At 38.4% G+C, this 21191-nt stretch overlaps 1 protein-coding gene across 1 annotated transcript in view; it reads left to right on the top strand.

The window, feature by feature from the left end:
- METTL8 (methyltransferase like 8) overlaps positions 1-11590 on the top strand; it is an 88266-nt gene extending 76676 nt beyond the window's left edge. The window contains exons 7-10 of the mRNA XM_037849949.1: positions 3923-4062; positions 10235-10341; positions 10460-10525; positions 11290-11590. Of these exons, the coding sequence (XP_037705877.1) occupies positions 3923-4062; positions 10235-10341; positions 10460-10525; positions 11290-11438 (462 nt within the window). The 3' untranslated portion in view covers positions 11439-11590. The remainder of the gene's footprint in view (positions 1-3922; positions 4063-10234; positions 10342-10459; positions 10526-11289) is intronic.
- The last annotated feature ends 9601 nt before the right edge of the window (positions 11591-21191 follow it).

Genomic DNA, 21191 nt, shown 5'->3' with positions numbered 1-21191 from the left:
AAGGCCCTAGTGATCTGCTTCAGGGTTCTGCCCTCCACCCCCTCCCATGTGAACTTGGAACAACCAACAAAAACTGGCAGAAACATCTTTCTCAAGGCTCCAGAAAAAAAGTTAAAGGACTTCAGAAACAGGCGAGTGCCAAATCAAGCAAAAGGCTACTTTAAAGAGGTAGGATCTCTGGCACCCTGGCTGATCCCTCCCCACCCCTTAGTGGTTCAGCACAGAACTGGCCTGCTCTCCCAGTGCAGATTCCTGGTCCCGGTTCCAGAGGGAGCAGAGTAACCCTCATGCACGTACTGGGAGCAGTCTGGTGGCCTGAAAGACTTGCTCAATCTGCCTGGTTGTTGCCTGAGAAAGTCACTATCCCAGATCTCCCCTGCATGTTTAAGGCAGTTCAAAGAGCACTCCTGCAGAACACTAAGGGAGAGCAGTCAATGCTGGGGCAAGGGATTTCTGGGTGAAGGACATATAGGGCAATGCCCAGACTGTGAGGAAATGGTTTTCTAGGGAAGAGGGATAATTTATATCCATATAAATTGGGTAATGCCTAGGGCTATATATGTGTGCCCAAGGCAAGATGCATGCACAGAAAGGATCAGTGTGTCCCCTACACTTTGGCCTCTGTTTGTTCTCTAACCTCATTAAATGGATAAGCTCTGAAGGAGACCACTTGCACACGTCAATATGCAAAACTGGGAAAGGTGTTTTCTTTTTTCTTTTTTTTTTTTTTTTTTTTGTTGTTGTTGTTGTTGTTGTTAACTCCTAGCATTCAAAGAAAGCTCTATCATGACACTAGCTACATACAAGCTTAAGGAACTGACACCTCTGGGGTTCTGGGGCTACATTCCAATGATAACATATTAAAACATCAAAATATCCAGGTTTCAACATAGACTACAAAATATACAAAGAAACAGGAAGTGATGGCCCAGGCAAAGGAGAAAATTAAAGCAATAGAAACTGTCAGTGAGAAGGACCAGACCTGGGACATAGTTGACAAAGATTTTTTTAAAATGGTCCTAATTGTCCTCAAAGAGCTAAAGGGAAATATATACAAGGAACTCAGGAAAATGATAGATGAACATAAAGAGATAGAGGGCTGGAAATTATGAAAAGGAACTAAACAGAACTGAAGAGCAGCGTAACAGAAATTGAAAATTCCTTAGAGCAGTTCAACAGCAGTTTGGAGCAGGTGAAGAAGGAATCAGTGAATTTGAAGATACAATAATTGAATCATCTAGACTGAGGAGCAGAAAGAAGAAAGCATGAAGAAAAGTGAATGGAGCCTGAGGAAACTATGGAACACCATGAAGCACTGTGCACACCGTATGCATTGTGGGAGTCCCAGAGGGAGAATAAAGAAAGAAAGGGGCAGAGAGGATATTCAAAGAAAAAATGGCTGAAAATTCCCCAATTTAATGAAAAACATAAATATAGACATCCAAGACACTCAACAAACTTCAAACAGGATAAACCCAAATAGACTCAAACTGAGACATATAATCAAACTGTCGAATGCCAAAGATAAAGAGAGAATTCTGAAAGCTGTGAGAGAGAAGCAACATGTCACATACAAGGGAGCCTCAATAAGACTAAGTGCCAATTTCTCATCAGAAACCATGGAGGCAAGAAGGCAGTAGAATGACATATTTACAGTGCTGAAAGCAAAAATTACCAACCAAGAAATCTATATCCAGCAAAACTGTCTTTCAAAAATGAGGGAGAGATTAAGACATTCCCAGATAAACAAAAGCTGAGGGAGTTCATCACTCCTAGGCCAGTCCTACAAGAGATGCTAAAGAGCATTCTGCAGGTTGAAAGGAAAGGACAATAGACAATAGATTGGAACTAATTGAAGAAGTAGTGATCTCCAGTAAGGTTAATGACAAGAGGAAATATAAATGCCAGTACTATAGTATTTTTGGTTTGTAATGACACTATTATTTCCTACAGGATCTAAAAAGCAAATACATAAAATGTAATGATAAATCAGTGACTTTGGACTCAAAATGTATAAACAATGTGATTTGTAACAAGAACCTCATAGAGATGGGGAGACAGAGAGTTGGTGTCTACCATTGAAGTTAAGTTGGTGTCTAAGAAAATGAGATTGTTATAGATTTAGGATGTTAAATTTAAGCCCCATGGTAACTACAAAGTAACTTATCGAAGAATATACAAGTTCATAGAGACAGAAATTAGAATGCAGGTTGCCAGGGCCAAGGACCAGGGGGAATGGGGAGTTAATGCTTAATGAGTATAGGGTTTCTGTTTGGAGAGATGGGTAAATTTCAGTAATGGAAGGGGGTGAGGGTACCACACAGTGTAAATATGAGTTATCCCACTGAATGGTGTGTGTAGGAGTGGTTGAGATGGGAAAGTTTATGCTGAATATATGTTCCCAAAATTAAATAAATTTAAAAAAAAAAGAAAGAATGAGCAAATAAAGAAACAATGACAATTAAAGGCAATACATGATCCTAGATGGGATCTAGCAAGGAAGGAGGAAAGGCTTAAAGGCACATTATTGGGACATAGGAAAAAATGTAATATAGACTGTAAGCTTTATAGCCATGTTAGTTTCTTGAACTGATAACTGTACTTAAGCTGGTCACATAAGTGAATACCCTTGTTCTTAGGAAATTTACATGGCAGTATTAAGTGTTAAAGGAGCATGATACAACTTATGCTCAAGTATTGAGGAAATGGATTGATAAATAGATATAGGATAGATGTTAGAGAGATGGATAGATAGGTTGATGGATAGGTAGAAAGAATGATATGGCAAATGTGGCAAAATGTTAAAATTGGTGCATCTGGATGTCTGCGGGGATAAGGGTTAAGCTGGAATTCTCTGTATGGTGTTTATATTATTTTTGTAAGATCCAGCAAGTTTTAAAGTATTTCAAAATATAAAGTTTAAAAGAAAACATGTTTAGTTTTGTACATAACACACTAAAAATATAACAAAACCAAAATATTGCTAATCAGTTTTAAGCATCTTAGATACCTAATAAATACTGCAATAAATAAATAAATAGTAAAAATTTAAAATCTGAGTAGGCATCTGATACAAATCTAAAATAGCCTAGACTATTAGGAAGACAGTGGGCAACTATATTTGGTTGACCAATCCCTAAGTGCTAGTGAGTATTTCTTAGAATGAAGAGGTAATTTTAGGGAAAGCAGAAGGAAAGGACATTCTACAAACAAAAAATGTGTGGTAAACACATGGAACTTAGTTTATGTTGATAAGAATTGTAATTATTCATTGTAGACATTTTCTAACATACAAAATAAAAGCCTAAAGGGGAAGATAAATCAACTACAATCACAATTCCTAGGGTGAATCAGTTATATTTTAATATGTATCCTTCTAATGTTATTTTTGTAGGTGAGTTGAGTGTGTTCACTAATGGAATTTTTAAAATAATGGTTTTATTGAGATATAGTTCACATACCAAAAATTTCACCCTTTCGAAATGTACAATTCAGTGGTTTGTAGTGTATTCCCAGAGTTGTGCAACCATGACTGCCCTCTAACTTTGATCATATAGTATTGGGTATTTGTATTTCAAACAAAGGAGGCAGTGACAAAGATGTGGAAGAGTGAGTTGAAGCCCAACTCAGTGCCTCTGAAAAAACACAGGGCTGGCCTCCAAGTTTTCTGCCTAAACCCCACTTTGAAAATTAAAGAGGGATTTTGAGGAACATTTGTTATCAAGTCCAAATGCTAGTCTTTATTTTTGGCTGTTCAAAACAATCTAACAAAATACTGCATTGGAAATAACGTATATCTAAATTTACAGAGAAAAGGCACTTTGGAGAAGTAAAAAAATTTGATCTTTTTATTTTTTTAAAAAAATAATACTGGAATTCTGCTAAGTTTTTTTTTTTGCTTTTTATTCCTTTGTCATGACAGTCACACGCATCCTACAGAGCAGCGCAGTGTTCTGCCTTTGTTCATGATGTATGTGATGATGGTTTACCCTACCCTTTTCCAGATGGGATCCTGGATGTCATTCTCCTTGTCTTTGTGCTCTCTTCTATTCATCCTGACAGGTAAATGAAGACGAAAAGGCAAAGCAAATGTGTAAAGTGCCTTCATCAGTAGTGGTTTTCAGAACTATCAAAGCAAGTGACAATTCTTGAATTTATTATTTAGTGAACTGCATTATGTATAATATGCACCCTTTTAAATGCAGTTTTTCCTTTCTTCATACTTGTAGAAAGAAACTGGTCAAACTACTTCATTAGTGAGCTTTCTGTCACTGTCAGAATGAAGTGAGCATAGTCTGGCAAGACACATACCTATTAAAAGTGACAGTGCATCAAGGAAATTACAAATTCAGAACAGCCTAATAGACTCCCAAGAGGGAAATTCTACTTAGTGATCAGAAACAAACATTTTTTTATTTAGCCTCTTACTGAATGTCCATGAAGAGATGGGCTGTGTGATCTGTTTGGCTTCATCCAGGTCTTTTGATGGGCTTGAAAAAATCTTGTTTTAAAGAAGCCCACTAGGGAATTAGGAGTTATGGAGATTTTTCCAGATTAACCTTGAACCTTTATGATCTAAGGTTGGCCCAGTGCCATCATTTAAATATTTATTATTTAAATTTTTATGTTTGTACAATGTTTTAAAACTATAAACATAGCTTTTCTCCAGGTAGGAAGCATAAAGAGATATTACCAGTGATTAAAATGATCACCTTTCTCATGATGCTTGCCCTTTTGGAATTTATTTCTCTAATGGGAAGCTAAGCCTACCTATAATTATGTCTAAGAGTCACTTCCAGAGAACCTCTTTTGTTGCTCAGATGTGGCCTCTCTCTTTTGAAGTCCAACTCTACAAATAAACTCATTACCCTCCCCACTATGTAGGACATGACTTCCAGGGATGAGCCTGACCCTGGCATTGTGGGATCAGCAACACCCTCCTGACCAAAAGGGGGGGGGGGGATGTAACAAAATAAGGTTTCAGTGACCAAGAGATTTCAAATAGAGTCGAGAAGCTGTTCTGAAGGTTACTCTTATGCAAGCTTCAGCTAGGTATTGCAGGTTGCCACAGTATGCTAAACCTCAATACAGTATTCCTGAAAACTCTAAAGAATACCCAGGGCTATATCTGAGATTCTATAAAAGTTTCACTCACTGAGTTTATTTTTCAGTAACTTAAAACTTTCAGATTGTTCCTATACCAGATAAGCCCTGAAACCCAGAGGTATCTGTCTCTCTAAGAACATCAACCAGTTTCATCTCCCTACCCATAATGTCAACACCCCTTTTCAACATGAAGAAGTTAGAATGGTCACTGCCCAAATATCCCTAAATATTGACAGGATTATCGAATGAGAAGGAGAAGTAACAGAGAAGATAGGATTTTGCAAATGATTGTGACTGCTGAAACATTGTATATTTTTAATCTCTAGTGTATTAGAACAGCTAGAAGAAATAACTGAAATTGTGAAACTGTAACCCATAACATACTTTGAAATTTGTTCTGTAATTACTTGGTAAACTGTACTCTGAAAGTTACCACTTTTGTGCATTTATGTTATATTCCACAATAAAAAAGTGTTTAAAAAAAAGATCACCTTTCTTAAAATCTTGCCACATTATATGTATTAAGGCACACATGATGCAAGGCTTGTGCTTTCATAAGGTTTCTTAAAGTTGGATTTGCTTTTTTTTCAATTCAGTTTTATTGAGATATAGTCACATACCCTACAATCATCCACAGTGTACAATCAGTTGTTCACAGTACTATCATATAGTTGTACATTCATCACCACAATCAATTTTTGAACACTTTCATTACTCAAAAAAATAAATTAATTAATTAAAATAAGAATAAAAATACAAGTAAAGAAGAACACCCAAAACATCACATCCCCCATCCCCTCCCTATTATTCATTTAATTTTTTTTCTCATTTTTCTACTTATCTGTCCATACACTGGATAAGGGGAGTGCAAACCACAATAGTTTTCACAATCACACAGTCACACCATGTAAGCTACATAGTTATACAATCATCTTCAAGAATCAAGGCTATGGGTTGCAGTTCAACAGTCTCAGGTATTTCCTTCTAACTGTTCCAACACACCAAAAACTAAAAAGAATATCTTTATGATGCATAAGAATAACCTCCAGAATGACTGCTCGACCCCATTTGAAATCTCTCAGCCACTGAAACTTTACTTTGTTTCATTTTTCTTCCCCTTTTTGGTCAAGAAAGCTTTCTCAATCCCACAATGCTGGGTCCAGGTTTATCCCCAGGAGTCATGACCTGTGTTGCCAGGGAGGTTTACAGACCTGGGAGTCATCTCCCACATAGAGGGGAGGGCAATGAGTTTACCTGCTGAGTGGGCTTAGAGAGAGAGGCCACATCTGAATAACAAAGGCGTTCTCTGGGGGAGACTCTTAGGCACAATTATAGGTAGGCTTAGCCTCTCTAAAGTTGGATTTTCTTGATCCCCTTGTAATAGATAAAGTTTTGACATCAACTGTTTTTGTTTGGTGATTGTGAACCTTTCCCAAAGAAAGTGAGTTACCAGGTGCTTCTTTCTTTGCAACTACAGGGTCACTTTACTTATCATTCATAGATGGGCACTTTGATAACATGTGGAAGAACAAATTAGATTTCCAAATTTATTTGGAATCTATTGATCCTAAAAAAGATTTATTTGCACCTGGTGAGATATACCAGGTTCCATGAAGCTGCTTTCTCCTCCCAGTGTCCATACCTATTTCTTTCTGCTAATCTGTTTAGACTATTGGCATAGTAAAAAGATACCAGTTATGTATTTTGTTTCCATGCATGAATAGTTAAAAAGATTAAGTAGAGGGGAAAAGAGCAGAGTTTCTTATTTAACACCCATAATAGGAGACGTTTAAATTCTAAATAAGATGATAAAAAGAATGTTAGAAATTAGTTTAGATAATGTATTTTCTGATGGTTTGAACTGAATGTAAAAGAGAAGGGGAAGCAGATGTCTTGGGAAGGTTGCTTTTTGCGTACATTATGTTCACTCTATTATAAAATAAGTTTAGATGTCTCATGTCAGTAGCCACTTTCTTACCTTCATGGAAATGATCTAAAAATATGGCAAATGAGTAGAAGGTATGAAATAGTAAGTGAAAAGGTAAGGTGGTGTCTTTAGGGTCATTTAGGACTGTGGTAGTAGGTTCGGCCCTAGGATAAGTTCTAGGAAAGTGTCTTCCTGGCAGCTTGGAAAATCAGGCACAGTGAACAACAATCAACTCAGCTAGACTTTGAGTCTGGGAATTCCAGCTTAAATGTCCTAAAAAGGCTACAGAAGAAGCCATAGGAGGGGACAAAAGAAGAGCTTACTGTTCTTGTCATTGTAATCAAAGAAGGTGTAATGTGTTTACCACAGATCCGAGCGTGGACTAGGCAGTTAATAAATGCTCTTTTATTATCTCTTCTTTTCCTTCTCTTCTCCCTCCATCCAGAGATAGGTGAGGAAAGTGGAGTCAGACCAAGTAGTATAAAGAGAGAAAAGGGGCTTTTTCCCATTCTTATCTTGTCTCATCCATCTCCCCCACTGCCTCTACCTGCAGTTCTCAGGAACTGACTCTGGAACTGTATTATGGACCAAGATGAGATCATCAAGAAAGGCAGCTCCCCATCCCCTGCCTTTACCCACAACCATGGACATTAAAGGATATTTGGGAGGAAAGGATTTGCTGAAGGAGGTGGAAATATTTTAAAATATGTGGCTCTTTGTTTTTCTGCATTTTAGTTTCATACTTGTTTTACTAATACTTGCAGATAAAACATAAAACATTCATCCTGAAAGTGATATTTTAAGGTTAAGTTAATGGTTTTCTTTAATTGCCAAAGCCTAAGGATATAAACACGGTGTGAAAATAACCTATAATAAAATAAACAAGGAAAAAAGCACGTCTTTTTCCCTTTTATGTGCTTATGTTCCAGGTTTTTTAGGAGCTTCTCACTTAATCATGCCACCTCTTTCTTTCATTTTGCTCTTGTTTTCATAGTTGCTTTCATTTTCTCACTACCCACTTCCTTCAAAACCTGATATAATCTGGCTTTTGCCCCACTATTCCACTGAACAGTGTTTTCATTGGAAGGAATTTACAGATTATCTGATCCAAACCCCTCATTATTAAAGTATGAAAAACCTCAGAGACTTTAAATGATTTGGATAAAGCAAGGAAAGCAAGTACTTAGCATACAAGCTGCCATTTACCATTCTCTGCCCAGACATTGATAATCGATTTTGTACTCTGTTGTCCTCGCTGAGCCTTGAGTCCCTCTCTATAGGGCTCTGTAGGTAGCCAGTGCCAGATACCGATCTGAAATCTTTGCCATTCCTGGCCCATGATCACACATAAGGCCGTGAACACTTAACCATAAACACTAAATCAAGAGCAGTCACTAGGGGCCATACTTGATTGAGAGCCAGATGAGTAGAATACATAGTAAATGTTACGAGAATCCTGAGAAAGAAAATAAAGGCTTCCCAGTGTTAAGCTGGGCCTTGGAGTATGAGTAGAATTTAATTGGGCAGAGTGCGGAGTAGAGAATTCTTTGAGAGGAAACATGAGTAAAAGTATGGGCTGCTCAGAGCCAAGCTAGAGGAGATGCTTAAAATTGGAAGTGGTAGGGAATATGCTGGGAAGATTAATTGGGGTCAGTAGTAGGAAATCTTAAGGGCTCAGCTAAGGAGTTAAGATTTTTTCCATGGATTAAAATCATGAAAGTTTTTGAGCAAGGGAATGACTTGACAATACCACCATTTTAAGCAGAATAATTGGTCACTAAGATGCAGGAAGAATTGACAGGGGAAAATATTGAAGCATGTTAGGAAACTATTCCATTTCCACCCCTGAGGAGATAGGGGATTGTAATAGGGAAGTACCAATGGGAAACAAAATAAAGAGAAAATAACAAAGATGCTGTGATAAAAAGAAGACATGGAATGACCAAATGGTTGTAGAAAAGAGTAAAAATGAAAAAAATATAAGGGGTCAAAAAATTTCTCTGAGGTGTTGCCCTTTAGTGAATCATGGTACCTGTTCTAGTTTGCTAATGCTGCCAGAATGCAAAACACCAGAAATGGACTGGCTTTTATAAAAGGCATTTATTTGATTACACAGTTACAGTCTTAAGGCCATAAAGTGTCCAAGGTAACACATCAGCAATCGGGTACCTTCACTGGACGATGGCCAGTGGTGTCCGGAAAACCTCTGTTAGCTGGGAAGGCACGTGGCTGGCGTCTGCTCCAAAGTTCTGGTTTCAAAATGGCTTTCTCACAGGACGTTCGTTCCTCTCTAGGCTGCAGTTCCTCAAAAATGTCACTCTTAGTTGCACTTGGGGTATTTGTCCTCTCTTAGCTTCTCTGGAGCAAGAGTCTGCTTTCAATGGCCATCTTCAAAATGTCTCTCATCTGCAGCTCCTGTGCTTTCTTCAAAGTGTCCCTCTTGGCTGTAGCTCCTCTTCAAAATGTCACTCACAGCTGCACTGAGTTCCTTCTGTTTGTCAGCTCATTTATATGGCGTCCGTGATCAAGGCCCACCCTGAATGGGTGGGGTCATGCCTCCATGGAAATTATCTCATCAGAGTTATCACCTACAGTTGGATGGGGCACATCTCCATGGAAACACTCAAAGGATTCCAATCTAATCAGCACTAAAATGTCTGCCCCACTAGATTGCATCAAAGAATATGGCTTTTTCTGGGGGACATAATACATTCAAACCGGCACAGTATCTTTGAACTAAATAAAGAAGTCAAAAGGAGAAGGAGCTAGTTTTGGAGGAAAGATGATCCATGTTTAGATTTAGACACAATTTGGGATGGCTCTGGCATGGGTTTAATCTTGCAAGGAAAATGAACTACCTTCAGTTTTTGTCTGCCTTGGAACTCCGTAATTTGCTGTAATTATCAGGAAATATCTATGGAATTTTGCAGTTCAACTTTTGACATACATCAATTTGGGTGATTTGGGTGATCAATTTGGGTCATTTGGGTGATTTCTCGATACTCTGGGCCTTTTGAATGTGGTCATTTAGCAAATTGGTGTCCTTTTTTCCTTCTTTACAAACATTTCTGGTTTTGTTGTCCTCATCTTTGTGGTTTATATTTCTTTGCCCTTATTGAGCTTATTTTTTATTAAAGAAGATTAAATCTGGCATATAAAACAAGATTTCAGCAAACAGGGTATCTTGTTTTGTTTTCAAAGGATGCAAGGTGTTATAAACCGACTATCCAAGTTACTGAAACCAGGGGGAATACTGTTATTTCGAGACTATGGAAGATATGATATGACTCAGCTTCGTTTTAAAAAGGGTAATATTATATTCAGTTTTTGAGTTATTTTCATATGTTTTAAAGAATGCCTTATTTATATTTAATATCAAGTTTTTTCAGAAGAAATACTAAGTTTCTCTTTTCACAATTTTTTTAGGGCATTGTTTATCTGAAAATTTTTATGTTCGTGGAGATGGTACAAGAGCCTATTTCTTTACAAAAGGTATGTTTACCTGGAGAGGAAAAAATTAGTTGTAAAAACTCTATTTGGTTATTACTTGCAGGGAGAAATTCAAAAGCTATAAAAATGAGTCTTCAATAGAAGTATCGGATGTTTTCACAGTTTTTGGTGCCTGTAACTGTTCCACCTAAAAACTTGAACGTGGCCTTCTTGCCTTTTAATCTTTTTCCAATTGAAACTGTTTCAAAGAATTGCTTGTTTTGCTCTCATAACCCAAATGAAGGGTTTCATTTTGAAGGTACTGTTAACCCAGATATGAAAAAATTGATGACATGCCACAGCCAAAGGAGAGCATTTGACTTTATGAGTCCCATAGGAAATTACTTATCTCTTATTAGTTCCCCATTTTTAAAAAGCTTTCTGACAATACCAAAGGGATCCTGCATTTGAGGACTTTACCCAAACTTATGTGAGTACTTTTGTAATGCACCATTTTAGTTCCCTGTAAAACAATAAAACTCAGAAAGGGGTACTTTTCAAGATGTTAAAAGCTGCAACTGATAGTGTTGTATATCTTCTTTGCCTGCTGAGTTAACCTGTGTATACTTGGTATATTCATGTAAAGTAGTAGAAACCCACTTGGTTTTAGAGGTTTTCTTCACCAATTTTCACCACAGTGTTTTTGATACAAATGAAATTTAGATGGTCAATTATTCCATCAATGTTCCATGATTTCTGACAATCCCTTGCCCCCACCCCCATGCCAGCCACATGTCATACCTTTGATTGCTGTTTTTGTCTCACAGGGGAAGTCCAAAATATGTTCTACAAGGCTGGGTTACATGAGAAGCAAAATCTGGTTGATCGGCGCTTGCAAGTCAATAGAGAAAAACAAGTGAAAATGCACCGTGTATGGGTTCAAGGCAAATTCCAGAAACCATTGCACTTGACTTAAAACAGCTCTAAATTGATATTTTCACTCATTTCTGATCACTGAACGAGGTACCATGTTAAGGTACAAAACTGGAGACTGCACTATTCAAAGATTTCTGCAAAGCTTTCATTTCTCAAAAGACAAAAAAAAAAAAAAAGAAAATTTATATATCCTGCTGTTTTTTCATGAGTGAGCTTTTTTGTTCATTTTAAGTATGTGTAAGTGATTTGGAAGAGTGCACTGTAATCCATATTTCAAAACTCAGAATATGTGATATGCCCAACCTTGTTTGGGTTCGTTACATCTACCAACTTTGTTCCTGAAATTTTTAAGCATTCAATTAAATTACTGATATAAGTCAGATAATTTTGATCCATCACCACCCACCATTTTTTAGAAGTGGAAAAAAATCTTGTTTTATTTATACATTAGCTTAATAAATTGGTTCACAAACAGTCAACTATCCTTCATTGTCATCTGCTACCAGAGAGGAAGCACGCCTTGTTGCCAGGGGAAGTCATAACAAGTCCATAACCAAGGTATATTGTTTTTTGCTTTGTTGTTTGTTTTTCCCCAAAGCTATTTTTTTTATTATTTTAATTCAGAGACTAATGTCGGAAATAGAATTTTAGTTTCTCTTTCCTGTCATAAAATTGGGGAAGTATGACCAATGGTAACATTATTTTCAGGCTATTCTTAGATATACAAGTTGTTGCAAGCTCTCCTTAATACAACTGCCAGACCCAAGAAAATGCTTAAATTGTAGCAATTAAAAACATGCTTACCACCTTGCCTCAAGGATACAAGTTGGTTTGCAAATTGTACTTTGTAAAAATGGAGGTTCTAATGCTTTTTCATTAATTACACAAATATTTACTGAATACTTGGCATGGTGCTGAATTATATGGAATAATTCAATAAACAAAGACCCAGTCCCTGTCTTCAGGGAGCATAATTAAGATCTAGCTGGCAAAGCAAAAATGTGCACACCCCAATACTCTAAATCATGATCTAAGATAATATACAAACAAGTACTCAAATAGGAAGCTTATCAGCTAGAGAACTTTGATTGTGACCCACAGAAATCTGGAATAAATGAGCAATCTCTTAAAAGAACCACCATTGGAATAATTCAGTTCCATCTGTTTTTCCTTTTTTAATTTATTTAAGATTCAATTTCCTGGAAGAATGTGGTTGGTCCCATTTGAGTCATGTGTTTATTGCTTGATAGGCAGGGAAGCTTAATTGATGGCATCCCATAATGTAAAGAAGGAAAGAAAGTTCATCAAAGGAAAATCAAGACACTGTTATCAAAAAAAGAGGGAAGAGGGAGAACCCAAGATGGCAGCTAGGTAAGACAGGGCAAAAAACCACCTCCATGAAAAATACTAGATAAAAGCCAGAAAGTGACCCAGAACACCAGTTCCAGCGATGCACCAGCCAAACAAGGTCTGCTAAATCCACAGAGACTGTGCATTTGGTGAAACTGGGAGTCTGCATTCTGAAATGAGTGAGTAAGCCGGCTGAAAGTCCAGCAGCCGTGCTGCGGTGTGAGGAAACTGTGGGTTGGCATTTGGAGACAGACTAGTTCTTTTTAAAAAAAAACCTGGGACTGACTATGAATATAGCAGTGAGAACTGTGCAGTGAAGCACAGCAGGAGCGGGCTGTCCCAATGCCTTGGTGTCTGGCGTGGAGGATAGCCCTTCCCATACCCACTGCTGATTATCTTGGGGCCAGAGGGGCAGAGGGGAGCCAAAAGGAGAAAGAAACCATGCCCCTTGCAGCCATCTCCCCAGCAGGCTGGGGACACTCCTGCCTGGGGCCAGAGCCATAGCCCAGAGCCACACCAAGTGTCCCAGTGTGACAAGGAGTGTTTCCCGCAGCACCGCACACATGCCACAATATCAGCCGTGGACAGTGGCCTTTAGTGCACCCACAGCTAATTGTCCCGGAGCTGGGAAGGTGGAGCTGTGCAAAGAGGAAGATATTAACATGCCTCCTTCAACCATATTTACAGCAGGCTGGGAATGCCCCTGCAAGGCCCAGCGGCCCAGGGCTTCTCTGGAGGGCCAGCGCACACTTGTGACGTGGTGCAGCCTTCCCTCGGCAGGGGCCTGGAAGAGCACAGCTGAGAAGGGGGACCTGCTCGGAAATCCCAGGGACCCTACTCTACTGCCAGGGACTTGTGGGTTAGTGGCAGAGACAGTCTGTGGTAAGACTGAGGTGAAGGCTTCGACTCTTGCAACAGCCTTAAATCTCTGGGAACACCTAGGAGCTTTGATTATTAAAGCTGCCCTGACTCCCTAACCACTCAGACACACGCCCCACATTCAGGGCGGACAGCACCAACAACACACCCAAACTCAGTGCACCAACTGAACCCCACAAGAATCAGATCCCCACACACCACAAAGACAAAGTTGGGGACAACTGACTTGAGGGGAATAGGTGACTCACAGACGCCATCTGCTGGTTAGTTAGAGAAAGTGTACACCACCAAGCTGTAGATCTGACAAATTAGAGATTGGTATTTTTTAGACCCTGAAAGAACCCTATCAAGTAAAGCAAATGCCAAGAGGCCAAAACAACAGAAAATCTTAAAGCATATGATAAAACCAGACGATATGGAGAACACAAACCCAAACACCCAAATCAAAAGCTCGGAAGAGACAGAGTACTTGGCGCAATTAATCAAAGAACTAAAGACAAACAACGAGAGCATGGCACAGGATATAAAGGACATGAAGAAGAACATGGCACAGGATACAAAGGACATAAAGAAGACCCTAGAAGAGCATAAAGAAGAAATTGCAAGAGTAAATAAAAAAAATAGAGGATCTTATGGAAATAAAAAAAACTGTTGACCAAATTAAAAAGACACTAGATACTCATATTACAAGATTAGAGGAAGTTGAACAATGACAGCATCCTCGAGGACCACAGAACAGAAAATGAAAGAACAAAGGAAAGAATGGGGAAAAAAATCAAAAAAATTGAAATGGATCTCAGGGATAAGATAAAGTAAATAAAACGTCCAAATTTAAGACTCACTGCCAGAAGGGGAAGAGAAGGGTAAAGGTCTAGAAAGAGTATTAAAAGAAATTGTTGGGGAAAACTTCCCAAACCTTCTACACAATATAAATACACAAAGCATAAATGCCGAGCGAACATTTAGAATAGAATAAATCCAAATAAACCCACTCCAAGACATATTCTGATCAGACTATCAAATACTGAAGAGAAGGAGCAAGTTCTAAAAGCAACAAGAGAAAAACAATTCACCACATATGAAGGAAACAACATAAGACTAAGTAGTGACTACTCAGCGACCACCATGGAGGTGAGAAGGCAGTGGCATGACATATTTAAAATTCTGACAGAGAAAAATTTCCAACCAAGAATACTTTATCCAGCAAAACTCTCTTTCAAATTTGAGGGAGAGCTTAAATTTTTCACAGACAAACAAATGCTGAGAGATTTTGCTAATAAAAGACCTGCCCTACTTCACATACTAAAGGGAGCCCTACCAACAGAGAAACAAAGAAAGGAGGGAGAGAGAAAGAGAAATTTAACAGACATATATAGAACATTACATCCCAAATCACCAGGACACACATTCTTCTCTAGTGATCATGGATCTTTCTCCAGAATAGACCATATGCTGGGACATAAAACAAGCCTCAGTAAATTTTAAAAAATTGAAATTATTCAAAGCACATTCTCTGACCACAATGGAATACAATTAGAAGTCAATAACTATCAGAGACTTAGAAAATTCACAAACACCTGGAGGGTAAAAATGAGGGGTATAGATGAAAACATTCCTGGATAATCAAAAGCTGAGGGACTTCATCACCAGTAGATCAGTCCTATAAGAAGTGCTAAAAATTGAGCAGGCTGAAAGGAAAGGACACTAAACAATTGACTGAAACTACATGAAGAAATAAAGATTTCCAGTAAAGATCATATGGTAAATATAAATACCAGTACTACTGTATTTTTTATTTGTAGCTCCATTACTTACTTCCTACAGGATCTAAAATACATAAACTGTAATGATAAATCAGTGGTTTGGGACTCAATGTAAAATATGTAATTTTTGACAAGAACTACATTAAGGTGGAGGAATGGAGGAGTAAAGGAACATAGTTTATGTGTCTGTTGAAGTTAAATTGGTATCAAAGAAAAAGAACATTGTTATAGACTTAAGAGGTTAAATTTAAGCCCCACGGTAAACACAAAGAAAGTATCAGAGAATATGACCATAGAAATGAAAAGTGGAGTATGTGTTATGAGAAGTGGGGGAAGGGGCAATGGGGAGTCAAGAAATGAGTGTAGGGTTGCTGTTTGGGGTGAAGGGAAATTTCTAGTAATGGATGGTGGGAAGGTGATAGCATTGCAACATTCTAAACGTGATTAATCTCACTAATGGAATGCTAGGGAGGGGTTGGAATGGGAAGATTTAGGCTGTATCTATGTTTCCACAAGTGGAAAAAAAAAAAAAGACAGTCTAAATAGATAATGACAATTAAATGCCAAGGATGATCCTGGATGGGATCTGAGGATGGAGGAGAGGAAGCTCAAAGGGACACAGTTGGGACATAAGGAAAAAAAAAGGGAAATATAGAATGTAAGCTTTGTATCAGTGTTGAATTTCTTGAACTTCTTAGCTGCACTTAATGGGAAGGCATAAAAGAATGTTCTTGTTCATGGGAAATGTGTATGTGAATTATATTGTTTGTTCAAGGATGTGTGCAGCTAGCTGTCATATGTTTAGACGACAGAGCAATAGATGATGGATGATAGGGAGGGAGGGAAAGAAAGAAATGGTGGTGTGACAGGATGTTGAAGTTCATGGATCGGGGTTTGGGGAGGGGGGTCAGGGTATGCTGGAGTTCTGTGTATGGGGTTTGTATTGTTTTTGCAACTGTTTCTGTAAGTCTGAATTTATTTCAAAATAAAATATATAAAAAAAAAAAAGAAGAGGGAAGAGATGCTGCCCCATCACAAACAACACTCATCATATATCAGTGCTAGCAATACTAATAGTAGTTTCAAAACGAGAGAGATCAGTTATGAAAAGGAATTGGGAATGGAGAAAAATCAGGTTTCTGGGAGGAGGTGGGTCTCTGGCTGGGCCTTGACCAGAAGACTTCATTCTCAGAAGATGGTGAGAAGACAAGTTTGTATGGAGTTGGACATTCATGATGAGGAATAGTGGAGACAAGATGGGAAGGAGGTCAGCTTGTAGACAGCCTTTATAAAAGGCCAAGGTGTTGGGCTCTAGTCTGTGGACTGGAACTATCTGAGGTTTATTTCTGTTTTAGCCTAGTTATGGCATGTTATAAATGTATTTAGAAAGATTGATTTAGGAGTAGTCTATAGAATGAAATGGAGTGAGGTCAGAGATCAGTGGCAAGGAAGTACTTGCAGTAAGTTGGTGGCAAGTCCTCAGAAGTACGATATCAAAGTTTCTGTTTAAACATGTATGAGTCAGTATATGTAAAAGTTAACATTTGCCTGACACTCAGTTGTATTCCATAATTAAAGTGTACTTATAAAAGCCAAACTAGTAATGAACGTATTCCATACAAAAAGGGCAGTTAAGATAAGTTAATGTTGCTATGGAAACCCACCACATCTTCTTCAGTTGAAAACTTCATGGCCCAAGGTGGTTTGAAAAACAACAGAAGGTAAAATTATTCTCACATTCTCACATATGTAAATTGTACTGTCTCTCTCAGTCCCAAATAGCAGACTCAAACCAGCCTCTTGACTGGCACAGTAAAACTCAGCTTCGTGTCTTTCTATAATGTATTACAGCATGTAAGTTAACCTTTAGAAACTTCAAAAATACATCAACCAAATTTGGACTGTGAGCTACAAACTAGGCTCTTTTGGGCCCTGTCCAGTGTAGATTTCCTTCCACATGGTTGCGCAGTGAGGCCATTTCCACCCGTGGATTCTTGCCCGTCAGTCTTTCTCTCTTTTGGCAGAGATAGAAAAGAGAAAGAACTGATTTAGAATTTTGCCTATAGATATTAAGAAATCACAAAGAGTTTCAAATATATCTGCTTGGGTATTAGTTTAAAATATTTCATATCTGCATGAAACTAATTCCCCCCTCATAGCCATAAAGCTAGGGTCAATTGGTTAGCTTGGTTAGAGTTTGATATTTAAAAATTCATCTTGAGGGAGCTGAATTTCAGAAGGACCAATTTCTTTCCAAGAGAAAAAGGTATATTCCTTCATCTTGCTATACAGAAAACAACGAAATATGTCTTATTTAAAATGCACCGTCCATTTTTCTGTTTCTGAAAGTTCACTTTTGAGCATTGTCCAAATGCAAAATTTTCACACACAGGAAGAAATGTTTCAGAAGGTTGTGAGAAAGGTAAGATAACAGTTGATTATTAAAGTTTTACATTCAATATGACACATTTATCGTATTGAAACACCCAATTAATGTTGACTTCTGAGAACTTATTTCCTTTGCTTATCTCGGTTCCATATGCTTTGTCTCTATATTGTGAACATATCCTGGTTTCCACCATTATGTAATCTACATTGTTGCTATACCCTAGTCTCCACGTGAAAATTCACCCATATGGAAATCTCTGCCCTTCTGGGGGCAAAACTTAAAACCATCCAAATTATTTGGATTCTGAAACTTTACAGAAATTAAATCCTTGCCCTAAACATCCTTATGTTATATTCCTATAGTTTTCCAACTCATCAAAGCCAAGTTCGGAAATCTGAATATATCACACATTGTTGCTTCTGATTGGTTTTAATGTTTATTATGCTCCTCACAAGTGCAAATAACTTCACAGTTGCGTCACTAATAGACTTCTTTCAAATCCTCTTCTCCTTCTGCTTCCCGCCTCTATGAATCATCAGTAGACTACAAGTTGATGTGGGCAATTTCCCCCACTTGTGAAAGCACATTGTAAATTCTAAAGCACTGAATATATGTGAAGTATGGTTATTAATAACAGCGTTTACAGTCTACAAGGCAGCACACAGTACTCCAGCACCAGATACTTTCAGTGGTCTTGTGAGACATTGTGAGAAACACAGTAAGATGCCGTGGAAAAAGTACTACCTCAGAGTCAGACAGGAAGCAAGGATCCTGGTCCCTTTTAAGTCACTTAGCTACTCTTAATTTAGCTCTGAGTGCTAAGTGTTTTATATACTACACACATTACTTCATGTAATCCACAAAGCCCTGTAAATTGGTTTTTATCATAACCTTTAAACAAATGAGACTGGGGCGCTGAGATGTTGGTTAACTCGCCCAGGATTTCACAGCTAATAAGTACCAGAACCAGAATTCAAATCCAAATCTGTCTGATTCCAAATCCTCTACTCTTCGCTACACTTTGAATTGATAGGCTCAAATGCTGCTCAGAAAGGTGCTGGGGAAGAAAGAGCTCCTGAATCCAGCAGAGAATTACGCAGTGGGTGGGAATTTGGCTCAGACAACTTTCAAGGTTTCAGCTCTTTCTCGATCCAGTGATTGTATGAAACAATTAAGTTGCACTTGTCAACAGTCAAGAACTGGGAAGGAAAAGAAGGAAAGGAACAGAGAGGAATGACAAAGCAAAAAGCTTTCAATCGGTTCTTTTCAGCATTCTGTATATGTTTCGTTCTGCTCTCGCCCCACCCCCTCCAGGCTCAGCCTGCCACTTGGCATCCCTCGGAGCAGAGCACTCATCTCTTGCATACTCCTCACTTAAAGGGAAAAAAAAGATCAGTCTGTACTTCAAGGAAGAGAAAGAGCTCTTAAAAATGTCTTCAAAGGGATTCAGCTCTAATGCAATTTAAAATACATGAATCTGGGAGATGTCAATAATAAAACATGAGTGAAAACATCTTTATTTAAAACACTATATACATTAATGCCATTTCAGGCATGAAATGTTGAGCATTTCCTGGAATATGGTTTGGGATTTGAGAGTCACAAAGGTATCTGCAAGATGGCTTTCGTGCAGTTATAAATATAAATAGAAGTGAAATAACAGTTGCTTCTTCATTTATAATGAATTTTATACTGTGGCCTCAACGCTACAGAGGAGAGGGATGCCAAGATCTAACTGTCTTTCATTAACATATGCCTTAAATGACAGGGAAGAGGTGTTGAAGATAAAATTACTTTTTCCTATGAGCATGAGTCAGCAACATGCAGTAACAAGTAATAATAGTTCCATGTGTGAGTGCCCTATAGAGGGTAAGAAAAACAGCATCCAATTCAAAGAGCAAATGCACCTGCAGGAGGGGCCCAGGAGGCTGCAGAGCTCCCTTGAGCCCCATCGAGAAGTGTCTCAGAGCAGTGACCCTGACTCTGGCAAGCTGGGTTGGCATGAGAGGGACAGAGCACATTGAAACCTCCAAATGGTCATGGCAGCCCACCCTCAGCTACCCCCGAAGCTCATGAGAGGCAAGCTACACAGCACCATTCTTGGACAAGAGTTTAAAACAGCTGAGTTTGATTCTGCTGTGCATGTGGTTTCACAACCACTTAACCTTTAGTGAGGAATAGCTAGAGGCAGGCGAATGAATAAATACAAGATAACATTACATAAGGAGGAAAAATCAATACTTCAGGAGCACATGGACTTCAAACAGTGTCCAGTTAGCTCCGTCCTTGGTATCCCAGGGATCTGCCTCTTTTATCTTTGATTTTTTCCAACAGGTAAGCACTAAGTAGAGCCTGAACCCCAGAAAATTTATGCTTTTCTATCGAATGTTACCTCCCAAATAAAGAGAGCCATTGATTGCCTCCTACAATGGCCCAAGCATCATTTCTCCTACTTGAGCTGATGGGGTTTGGGCCAGGAAAACTATGAATTTCATTATGCTTATAAAAACTCTTTGGCTATGTTTTCAACCAATGTTCCTTTATGTGATACTTCCTCGTTCACTGCAGAAAAGGCAGAAACTAATTTTTTTTCTCAGTTAATCTTTTGAGTTTGCATATTGGTTGTTTCAAAAACAATGGGGAAGGGCAATCACCTTTTGGTTTTTAAAGCTTTTTCATTGGGAATATGCTAAAACTCTGTGACTTCCCCTAGAATTAACTGTGAGATGTGGTTGAGTCAATTGCATTAGGATTGTTGGGTTTGTGTGTGTGTGTGTGTCTTAATGCTATGTACTTAGCACAAGCAACACTCTGCAATTGCTGCCTCATTTCTCTCACCTTCTGCCTCCCCAGAGTAACTTTTCTTTCTCCTGAGGCTGTCCTGCTGAACAGAGTGTTTGGTGTAAAGAATGTGATAGCTCTCCATACATCCTTAGTTATGCCCGCTCCTTCAGGTGAGCTGAGACAGCATCCCCTTAAGCAGCATTTGGAACTGACACTGAAAATCACCTGAAAGAGAATGGCTGAAATTGCCAGCATCACCTGCTGCATTGAAGCAAGGAAGAAATTTCTATCTCCAAGGATGACTGCTTTTCTCATTGCCCATGCTTCTTCCTTCTCAGCCCTCGTTTATTTTAACGCATATATTCCTCTTTGACTTTCTAAAAGATATTTTTCAAGGCTTTTTAAAAATCCAAATCAAAGGTGAAATTCAGGATTCAGAAAAGTATTTATTCTGTTTATCCTCGCCATGAATGTATCCTTAATCAACCAGGCTTTCTGAGTGTCTCTTCATTTGCAGCTTTGTTTCCTAATAGAATACTGGGGCCCTAGAGATTAGTGAGACAAAGCTTCATTATAACCCTCCTTGTTTTACTCCCGTTTCTTATGTGCTTTCTTTCCCCAACTCACT

Source organism: Choloepus didactylus, chromosome 9, assembly GCF_015220235.1.
Source record: "Choloepus didactylus isolate mChoDid1 chromosome 9, mChoDid1.pri, whole genome shotgun sequence".
NCBI classification, from domain to species: domain Eukaryota; kingdom Metazoa; phylum Chordata; class Mammalia; order Pilosa; family Megalonychidae; genus Choloepus; species Choloepus didactylus.
This window is presented reverse-complemented; position numbering and strand designations above follow the sequence as displayed.